General features: G+C 36.1%; 1 protein-coding gene across 1 annotated transcript; it reads left to right on the forward strand.

The window, feature by feature from the left end:
- Positions 1 to 9,475, forward strand: LOC149494192 (NF-X1-type zinc finger protein NFXL1-like; the record flags this gene model as incomplete). Its single annotated transcript, XM_089724952.1, is given in 10 exon segments — positions 1 to 1,870; positions 4,810 to 5,032; positions 5,120 to 5,362; positions 5,478 to 5,525; positions 5,641 to 5,691; positions 6,813 to 7,073; positions 7,293 to 7,345; positions 7,437 to 7,557; positions 7,645 to 7,899; positions 8,282 to 9,475. Coding segments are annotated over 10 exon segments (4,204 nt in total), but the record flags the coding sequence as incomplete, so codon positions are not given.
- Positions 9,476 to 11,599: the final 2,124 nt, after the last annotated feature.

Consider the following 11,599-nt stretch of genomic DNA (forward strand, 5'->3'; position numbering starts at 1 on the left):
TGAAAGGTGCTGCCCTCTTTCCAACCCACATAATGTTCTCTCTGAAGATTGGGATCCGCACTTCTGTCAAATGGCATGTGGAAAGAAACTGAGGTGTGGGCAGCATTCTTGTGAATCATTGTGTCATAGCGGCCATTGTCCACCTTGCCTGGAGACGATATTCACTGATTTAAGCTGTGCATGTGGGAGAACTTCAATCCCTCCTCCTTTGCCATGTGGTACACCTCCTCCTTCATGCCAGCTTCCTTGTTCAGTTCCTCAGCCTTGTGGCCATTCAGCTTCGCACAGCTGCCACTTTGGAGACTGCCCGCCTTGTTCAGTCCCTATAGCAAAGGAGTGTGTTGGTGGGCATGTGGTTCTTGGGAACATACCTTGTGGTTCAAAGGATATACGATGTAACAAGCTCTGTGGTAAGACCAGGCAGTGTGGCTTACATGCATGTGGCAGAACGTGTCATCCACCTCCCTGTGATCCTTCCTGCGGAACTGAAGCAGGTTCAAAATCTTCTTGTGGGCAGACTTGTGGTGCTCCTAGAAGAGATTGCAGGCATACTTGCACTGCTCTTTGTCATCCTTCTACTTCTTGTCCTGATGTGAGATGTGAGTTCCCTGTCACAATTACTTGCTCCTGTGGGAGGATAACAGCATCTGTTCCTTGTGATGCTGGAGGGAGCAGCAGTGGTTTTAATGCTGATACAGTTTTTGAAGCATCAATTGTTCAAAAATTGCCTGTACCACTACAAACAGTGGAATCAACTGGCAAGAGAATTCCTCTTGGTCAGAGGAAGCTTATATGTGATGATGAATGTGCTAAGTTGGAGCGTAAAAGGGTTCTTGCTGATGCTTTTGACATCACTCCCCCAAGTCTTGAGGCTCTTCATTTTGGTGAGAATTCTGCTGTGACAGAGCTGCTTGCAGACCTGTACAGACGTGATCCAAGGTGGGTTCTTGGTGTGGAGGAGAGGTGCAAGTACTTGTTACTTGGAAAGACTAGAGGATCTTTAACTGGTCTCAAGGTTCATGTTTTCTGCCCTATGCTGAAGGATAAGAGAGATGCAGTTAGACTGATAGCTGAGCGGTGGAAGCTTGCAATTTATTCTGCTGGTTGGGAGCCAAAGCGTTTCATTGTGGTGCATGTTACACCCAAATCTAAGCCCCCATCTCGTGTGATCGGGGTTAAGGGTACCACCACTTTAACTGCTCCACATCCACCTGCATTTGATCCTCTAGTGGATATGGATCCCCGGCTTGTTGTTTCTTTTCTAGATTTGCCAAGGGAAGCAGATATAAGTTCGTTGGTTCTTAGGTTTGGTGGGGAGTGCGAACTGGTTTGGTTGAATGATAAGAATGCACTGGCTGTATTTAATGATCCAGCTCGTGCTGCTACGGCTATGAGGAGGTTGGATCATGGATCAATATATCATGGGGCTGTTGTTCTTCAAAATGCTGGTGCATCAGTGGCTTCGTCAGCCACTAATCCTTGGGGAGGAGCAGCAGGTACTGCCAAAGATGGAGGAGCAGTAGCAGCTTTGAAGCCATGGAGAAAGGCTGTAGTTCTGGAGCACGGTAGGAGGGAAGATTCATGGGGCAGTGAAGAATGGTCTCATGGATCAGCTGATGTTCAGGCTTCTGCATGGAAAGGGAAAGAAGCTCCAATTGCAGCTTCAATTAACCGGTGGAGTGTCTTAGATTCTGAAGTAGCTGTTAGTTCATCTGCTGCATCTGTGAGGACTGAAGATCCAACCAAACGAGCTGGCAGCTGTTCCAATTCAGCAACTGAGGAATCAAATGCAACAAACATTTCAAATATGCCGCTTGGAAGAGTTTCAAGTCAAGCAGAGTTGTCTGAAGTGGTGGATGATTGGGAGAAAGCTTATGATTCTGAGAATATACAATAAGGTTAATATGATTTTGGAATATGTACAAGACGGGTGGCATTTAGTTTGCACCTGTTCTACCCTATTTTTTGAAGTCAACCATTTTGCTCGTTTCCTTTTATTTTTATTTTTCTCTTATACTTTTCTGGTTGGTTTAAGGAGTTCCATCACCAATTCAATCTGTGTGTTCAATGTTTTTCTTTGACCTTTTTTGGCTTAGTTTTTGAAGTCTATGCATTAGATTGGAGGATGCATATGCATCTGGTTGTATGGAAGAATGTTCATTCTGTAAAGTTGAACTTCTTGCTATGGTTACTCATATTGGACTTCTGAAATACGATTTCTTTTTCCTCAAAGCTTTTTAATATCAACCTAAGAGCCCCATATTCTAATTGAACATCTGGCTCGAGCTTTTTAGTATCAATTTTTGTTTGTCTATCATGTTTTATGTTTTATGCACCAATTTAAACTGGCATGCATCTTCTTTAGGGTTTCCCTTGTCACTAAGTTGAATGTAGCCTGTTACTAAATTGGCTTTTAGCTCAGTTTTTCAGTATTCAAAAGGATGTTTCGTATGTAATTGATAATACATCGATTTTATCTGTATTGTCCTATTTAAATGTAACTGACTAAAAAATGATATAGTGGGTTCCAAACATAAATAAGGAATATAAAAGTTTATTAATAAAACTCAGCAAAAATTTGAACTTGGCCAATCTAAATCAAGTTAATCTGACCTAACTGATACATCCGGGCATAAAACGTAATATCTTAAAAAGGGTCAAAATGGTTGATTAATAAAATGCCATGTGCATCAAATTTTCCTCAAAGGAGAAGCCATGTGATGTGTCTTTATATGCTAAAGAATTTTGATTTAAAAATGATACCATGCCGTCCCTGTCCGTTCGGCTTTCCCTCTCTGCAACCATTAACCAAAACCAAAAAAAGTTATCAGTCAACAAGTTATAGTAAGCTGTTTCTTTCTTCTAGATCTTCCACTTCATAGTTTACTACGTTATTTCACATTGCATTGGTTCCTCCGTTACTCTTTCTCTTCTATTGCTCATTGTTGGTTTCATATATTTTCTCTTCACTTTAAAATATCTGTTTTATCTGTAAATAATGGATCATCTTGGTAGCCCTGGTATGTGCTCTGCTGGATTGAAGGTATCATTTCTTGCTCCTTTTTAGCATATTTTGGTTTTTTGATATATTTTGTTGTGTTCACTGTGATTAATCTTGTTCTTTCTTTATGTTTTGTGTATTCTGATTATTCTCTTTTTAAATTATCCTTTTGGCAAACAAGTGAATGCGGTTCTTTTGTTTTGTTAAATACTATCTTCACTGCCAGATATTTATCTTTGTATCAAATTAAATTATGAAGAAAAAATTGAAAATATGCCTTCTTCCATCTTCAGGAAACTCTGGGTTTAGTTTGTTAAACTGAAATTGTAGGCTTGGCAAATTGATTGATGATGGATCATTTATTCTTATTGGTGGCTGATTAGACTGCCTCTAGTCTTCTATTTTTGATAGTAACACTGAAAGTTGCTTCAGTACTTGAAATGGTAGTTTTTGTGGAGAGGGTCTTTACTAGTTAACGGGTTTCTGTTTTTATGATTCGATGGCAAAAGAAATCATGGAGTTAATTTTTTCTTTTCCAAGGCTACAGATAAGCATTTCTTGCTAAAGTATCTACTTGCTGTCTTGCATAATTGGCTTGATTTTGTTGTAGGAATTTTTTTGGCATGGTGTATCATAAATGAGGATTTAGGATGTTAAGATGGATATATGTTCACATAAGATTAGACAATAAATATAAGAGATGACCATATTTGACAAAAAGGTACAAGTTGGACAAGTTTTTTTTTTTTTTTTTTTTTTTTGGGGGGGGGGGGGGGGGGTGTGTAGTAAACCGAGAGCAGGATGTTTGAGATGGTTTGTTCATATCCTATGTAGACCTCCCTGTGCTCCGATATGTAAGTGTGATACATTGCCAGTCGAAGGTACTAAATGGAGAAGAGGTAGACCAAGATCTAGGAGAAGTGGTTAAGAAGGATTTCGCATCATTAGAATTTGTGGAAAATGGAACCTTGGATTGTCCAAAATGGAGCAAGTGAATTCATAAATCAAAGCAGCTAGATTGAAATCGAGGCTAGTTGATCAACTGTGGTGAACAAAATGTTTGATCTCTCTCTCTCTCTCTCTCTCTCTCTCTCTCTCTCTTATTCCCTTTCAGTCGCACCAAATAAATTATAAAAAGTAGAAGAGCGTTAAGGTAAACAGCTAAATTTTCGTTAATCAATGCTATTGAGCACTTTAAAGGCTCCTAAATTTCCATATGAGAACTGCAAGTGTAAGAAGAGTAATGGAGTTGATATAATCTAATTCAGTTGATTAATCTCCTCTTATTGATGAAAGGACTTGGGATCTAATCCCCCATAGAAGGAATTCGGTTGGGATTTGGGTGTTTAATGGAGGGGAAGGCTATTTCATAAGTCTGAAAAAAAAAAAAAATTGAAAATACATGTCAAGCAGTGAGGGATAATAGTTGGTTTTCTATGCAGTTGATTTCACAGTTAGTATATATTGCAAATGACCTCTTTATCTCCTGCATGAACTACAGATTTTTACGAGAGTTAAGTATACATGTTTTCCATATCCTGAGAAGTATTTGTTTGCCCTATTAATCAACTGTGTAGCTTGGAGCTGTCATTCTGCAACTGCAGATGTTAAAATCCATAGAATTCTCGTGTCTTTGGCTTCTTAGTTGAATACGAATGGACTATCTTCTATTATTTCTTATAGATTATATTTAGACCTTACAATCATTAGACTGCTAAATTTTTCTCTTTGTGAAGACAACTAAAGAAATTTAACTTGCTAGTTTTGACCATTTCGATCTGTTTTTCTGATGTGATAATGAACAGAAGGAGACATGGAGGCACACAGTCATCCTGTCATTCCAAACCCTTGGAGTAGTTTACGGTCGCCTGGTTACTGCTCCTTTGTATGTCTTTGGGACAATTCACGTCAATGATTTCCAATCCGATCAAACTGCATATGAATACTTCTCTTTTATTTTCTGGACTCTGACCATCATATCTTTACTAAAGTATGCATTCATAGCATTGAGGGCTGATGATAATGGGGAGGGTAATGATCCTTAGTAACCGTTTAACTCAAATTATAATTTTGAAAGGATTGCTACATGGAATTATTTACTTTAATGACTTCTTGCAGGTGGTACTTTTGCTTTGTACTCCTTATTATGCAGGAATGCTAAAGTAGGTCTGCTTCCAGATGATAGAACCACCAATGAGGCAACTCATCATCAAAAGGGAAGCCCTCTCAGAATCAAGGTTGAATCGAGGGCTAGAAGGGCAATTGAAAAACATAAAAGTAGCCATTATTTAATGCTCTTCTCAGCACTGTTTGGTGCTTGTATGATAATTGGGGATGCAGTGCTTACCCCATCTATTTCTGGTTTGTCATTAATTTTTTGTCAAAATTTGATTCTTTTTCAATTTTAATAGATTGATTATTTTATTTCTTTTTCCTTTTTTTTACACTAACATAATGATGTTGTTAAATCTTCCAGTATTATCAGCTTCGTCAGGTCTTCAAAGAACATTATCAAAAATTAAATGTAAGAGCAAACAACAAGATTAAATATACAAAGATTATAGATATTTCTTCATAATCACATCCCTTCTATCACTATCATCTCATATTTTGATTTGTATCTTTTGGTTTTTCTCCAGATTCCTCTTCACTGAAGAAACAGCAGTCCATATCAGATGCTTTAGAAAGATGTAAGAACCCTAACATGAAAGTAGATTCCTTTTATTTGGATATTTGTTTAATTATGCACACTCTAGTTTTTTAAATTAATCTCGGGATATGGTACGTTAATATTATCCACTTTCGATGCTTCCATTACATACAATGCTCATTCCTACAAAGCTTTAAGTGAAAATTCAAAGTGGAAGAGTGATGAAACAAACAAACCAAACTAAAGAGTTAATTTTTTAGTCACAACTCTAGGACTGGAATATTTTGTTGCATTTATCTGGCTCTTGTCAACTTTTAGATGCATATGTGTACATGTACAATACTGTACTTGCACGTGTCATGATATTATATGTAACAAAACCATCGAGATTCCTATTATGCAAAATGTTGAAATCAGCAGGAACATTCCAAATTGTATCCTCTGATATCCTGTTGAAGTCTTTAGATACTCTCTGTTTATGCTTTTCTTAACTAATCTAAAAGCATAGTCGTGCCCATTTTATTGAGCTACTTTCCGGATTTGATCTACTGTGACCCATTTATTACTTTTGGAAGAACATCTGCGAGGAATGGAAAATACTATTTTTGGTACTTATGAATCAGCTTTGAGGAATTTTGTAACAAGCTGGTAAAGTGTGAAGAACTTTTGAAGAATTGTATGAGGGAACTTTTTATTTCAACTGCAAAATACTAGGAGTACTCGAGGGTAAATTTTGCAGAAGCATGGTTTGACTAGCCATGATGTGTGTTAGTGAGTGTTGGACTGTAAAGAAACAACACAAGCAAAATATGAATGTTGCAGAAATAAGGTTATTAAAATTGATGTGTGTCAAGTGATGGAAATCAGCAACCACATGTTGATCATGAAAATGTAGAGTTGCAAATGAGTTGAGGGGACTTGAGTTTGGACTTTGTTCCTTTTTTCTATCTTTAAATCCTTGTGCATCAGAACTAAATTAGTAATCAGATCTTTGATTGTCTAATTTCTTGAGGATGTGAAACTTGGGATTGCGAATGACATGCTGCAATTCTTTGATAACATATTTAAATGACTGAATAGTTTTCTACACCACATTTATCTGCATTATATTTGTAGAATCTTTGCATAACTTTCCTCTGTTTTTTATTTTATCTTTTTCAGATGTACCTGTTCCTTTTGCATGTGCTGTTCTTGTATGCTTTTTCATGCTACAGCACTATGGTACCCATAAAATTGGGTTTATGTTTGCGCCAATTGTTACAGTATGGCTTTTATTTATCAGTGGAATGGGTATATACAACATATTCTATTCAAACCCAAAAATTCTGGGTGCTATCTCCCCAGCATATATGTACAGATTTGTGCAAAATATTGACAAGAGGAGTTGGAGGTCACTGGTTAGCATTCTTCTTAGTGTTGCAGGTAAGTTAGCATGTACTAAAATGCCTTTGGTATGCAACATTTCCATCTATGACTTTGAATTTGTTTTACGAAGTAATTAGTCGCTTTTAATTAAGGTATTCAAGGTAGTAAACTTTTCAAAATTAGCCATAACAATAATGCCAAACAAACTGGTGTCTTACTTGTTTGAGTTTTGAAGTGTACAAGTTGTTTTAACCAATGTTTTCTTTTCAATGACAGGATCAGAGACCATGTTTGCAGATATGGGTCATTTCTCCAAGAAATCGATCCAGGCAATGAAATAACTATGAATACTTGCTTTGGTATATATAATGTCTACTCTATCGGATTATATATAACTGCTGTATGGTATCTGTACTGCAGATAACTTTCACATGCTTGATTTATCCACTTCTAGTTTTTTGCTATGCTGGCCAAGCTGCATATATCTCCAAGCACTTGCATGATTCTGATGATTTTAACCACCTTAGTAAATCCATTCCTAGTAAGTTGTTTCACTTTTTTCATTTGGTTTTTAAGCTGCTGTTCATGGGGTTCTGATTTCTGACATGTGGGAAAATGGCAAATCCAGAACATCTTGGTCATGTCTTCATATTCTTGTCTCTGCTCGCTTCGGTTATTGGAAGCCAAGCTACAATAACTGCCAGCTTCTCCATCATAAACCAATGCCTGGCACTTGGTTGTTTCCCCAGAGTAAAAGTCATACATACATCAGATAGTCGTCATGGGCAAATTTACATTCCAGATGTCAACTGGTTATTGATGGTCCTCTGCCTCACTGTCACTATTGCTTTTCATGATGTACAAAGAATTGCAAGTGCAGCAGGTACAATCTTCTATCAATATAATTTGTTCTTTACTTTTCTTGTCTTCTTCTTCTTCTTCTTCTTCTTCTTTTATTGTTATTATCATTATTCTTGTTGTTGTTTTTGAGATCTACAAGCTTAAAGTAGAAAAGGGTAACATGGGAATTAACTCAATAAAGCAGTTGAGCAGTTTTTTGAATAGTTGAGAAAAAAAAAAACTATTGTATGGCAATAGAGGAAAAAGAATATTGAGGAATTATAATCGTCAAACTGTTGAATTATGAGCATGTTTATATCACACAACTAGGTAGTTGAAGAAATTCTTTTCTTTCTTTTCATCTCTCCGATGAGAATTATCCATGTCCATATTAAATTAACATGAACAAGCTAATCCTGTTACAGGTCTGGCAATCATATCTGGAATGATAGTTACTACTTGTTTGATGTCTCTTGTGATTGCTTTGCACTGGGAGAAGACTTTACTTGCATCAGGATGCTTTTTATTGTTTTTCGGCTTTGTCGAAGCCGTGTACTTATCGGCATGTTTGTTGAGTTTTCACAAAGGAGGATGGTATCTAGTTGTCCTTTCAATATTGACTTTCACAATCATGCTTGCTTCGCATTATGGGACTAAGAAGAAATACGAGTTTGATTTACAAAACAAGGTTCCCACAGAATGGCTTACTGATTTTAGTCCGGGGCTCGGCGTTTCTAGAGTGCCTGGAATTGGTTTAATCTACACTGATATTGTGTCAGGAATCCCAGCTTTTTTCTCACATTTCATTACAAACCTTCCTGCATTTCATCAAGTACTCATATTTGTTTCTTTCAAGTCCCTACCAGTGCCTTATGTGCATCCAAACATGCGATATCTTGTAGGCAGGGTTGGTGCCCGAGACCACAAAATCTACCGATGCATTGTAAGATATGGATACTGTGATCATCATATCAGGGACACAGATGATTTTGAGGAACAGATTATTCAAGCAATCGGAGAATTCATTTCCTTAGAAGAAAATGATTCTGAGTCGCTCATTTCCCCTGAAGGAAGAATGATGGTTGTTGGGAAGCCATCTCCAGAAGGAAATGCTTTGATTCCTCTACAGAACAGTAACTCAATTATGCAGCCTGCAACTTCAAAAATGGAAAATGCAGAAACTCATGCTAGTCCAGCCGGAAATCTGATTCAGAAAGGCACTTCCTCGAGTCGAAAAAAGGTGCAATTTACGTTACCAGCAAATAGCCCGAAAATGTTAGTATCAGTGAAAGAGGAATTACAAGAACTGATTACTGCCAGGGAGAGTGGTACTGCATATTTCTTGGGTCAGTCACATTTAACATTGCGAGAAGGCTCAAACTTCATCAAGAAATTCTTGATTATGACCTATGTTTTTCTTGATAAAAACAGTAGGGAGCCTCCTGTGGCACTGAACATTCCTCATGCAGCTCTTGTAGAGGTTGGCATGGTTTATACTATATAACCGGAAAATTTTTGATACTATTATAATATATTCCTTCCTTGATATGTTGGATTTGTATTTAAGTTTGTGGAATTCACCCGAAAAGTATATATATTTCCTAGTGAATTTTGATTTACACAGCAATTATGTAGATTCTGCTTGACGTGATATACAATTTTATCCAAAAAATTGATTTTTTGGATAATTGTTAGCAGGAGCTTTCGACTCGAAGACTAATTGAATTCATTTTTAAACTGGACTAGGTTATTAAGTGAAAATAGATAATGTGTCTGAGAAGAGAGAAAATCTGAGTCTTTGGCTTTTTTTTTCCCAATGACCCTGCTAGAAAATTGATAACTTCCATTTCCTATGATTTTTTTTTTCACCATTCGATATATTATATACATCGCATCGAATCTGTACTATCAGCAACGGTTATAACAATTTACAGCCCATCTAAGGCAATATAATTCATTACAAAAGCTCGTTAGGGGCAATAGAACTCAGGGGAAGAAATATAAGGAAGAAATATAAATTGAAATTAATTGTAACAAAGTGAAGGATTGAACTTGTGACTAGTTTCCAGAGCATCACCCCTAACAACAGGGTAGAGGATCATTTGCCCCTTTTCCTATGAATTCTTCAAAATACTCCAAACAACTTTGGATTCTTTTAGGCAGTGAATTATTAGGAAAGTTTGCTTCAACGCGACCTACAGTAAATTTAATATTTAAAAAATGGTTAGCAAAAAAAGGTAAATTTTGCATACGGAGCATAACCTAAATACATATATCACATGGGGGTAGACCTATTCATATAGGTACCCGTTGTGCCCGCCGGATAAGCCTGGCAAGAATTTGTGGCTTAGACAATCAATTTTAGGTCCAAGCAATTTGGTTGGGCTCGCAATAAGTCCAATTGATTGGATTGGAGTTGCTATATGCACGAAAGAGCACTTTAATACGCAATTTAGTCATAACTCGGTCGGCTGTAAATACACGTGGTAATCAAAAAAAAAAAAAAAAAAAAAAAATTCCACATGTACTTCCCAAAGCCCATGGGTATCTGCAAAGCTTAATCGAGCTTGTGCCAGACCTAGACAAAAAAATTCTTAAAATTTCTTCGAGCCGGACAAAATTTGAGCTTATATAAAAAAAAAGTTCTTCAGCCAGAGCTAACCCAGCTCAAATCAAATCTCAACAAGTCTGTATAGAGATATAATAGCACTGAACTTTACTAAATGCCGATATTTATCGGCTATAAGCTATCAACCACCTAAAATAGATAATTTATTACTCTTTTTGTTCCATTTTATTTGTTTCTTTTTTTTTGTAAGGTTTTCAAATTTATATATGTAAATAATTATTTTTTTTATAATAATCTTTATGATTGTTCATCAAATGAATGATTTTTATTAATATCTTAATGAGTTAACGGTAAAAAAAGGGTAAAATAATATTTATTGATAAATTCTCAATTTGCGTATTTTGTCAAACCATACAACTAAAGTGAAATCGAAAGAGTATATTTTAATAAATTATCGTTGGAATTCTATTTCTACGTATTTAATAATTAATTAAATTAATAATAATAATAATAACAACAGCAGTATAGGCTTTAAAACATGCATAATTTTTATCTAAAATGAAATTATACAAACACTGAAATTACAAGTAACTTCAAAAATGAGAATGAAATCCAATTTTTAATAATTAAATTCCCCAGTTCCAACCAAATGACTGGAACAAACTTACCCATTTACAGCAATATTCTGATTTGTGAGGCAATAAACAGTTGCAAAGTATTATATCCCCATGTGTGAACAAAACTGTTCCAACCATTAATTATTACACTAAAACAGTAACAAATTTGGATTTTCTGATAGCAAAAGTAAGAGAATGAGCAGTATAAGAGGAAGGATAAAGACGAAGAGACAACTGCCTGTACATATCATATATGTACTAACAAATAAAAGTTCCCATTATTCGAGAAACCCCTTGAACTGTAACTTTCATGAAATGTAAACCAAAAAAATGTACTTAAAAGGCATAATAGATTAAGGCAAAAAAGGCCAAAACCCTTCAATGAGTGTTCTCTGACTTATAATATTGGATACCCATTTATTTGCATGCATGGGTCAATCCAAAAAGTTGGAGGAGCATCTGTAGCTGATTGTACTCTTCAATTATAGTAATCGACTAATAGTGCTCTTTCTTATATAACAGCAAATGAGGTAAAAGTTTTATATTTTCTTCTTTCA

Source organism: Jatropha curcas, chromosome 8 (genome assembly GCF_041381405.1).
Source record: "Jatropha curcas cultivar XTBG-Jc1 chromosome 8, XTBG_Jcur_1.0, whole genome shotgun sequence".
Taxonomy (NCBI): Eukaryota; Viridiplantae; Streptophyta; class Magnoliopsida; order Malpighiales; family Euphorbiaceae; genus Jatropha; species Jatropha curcas.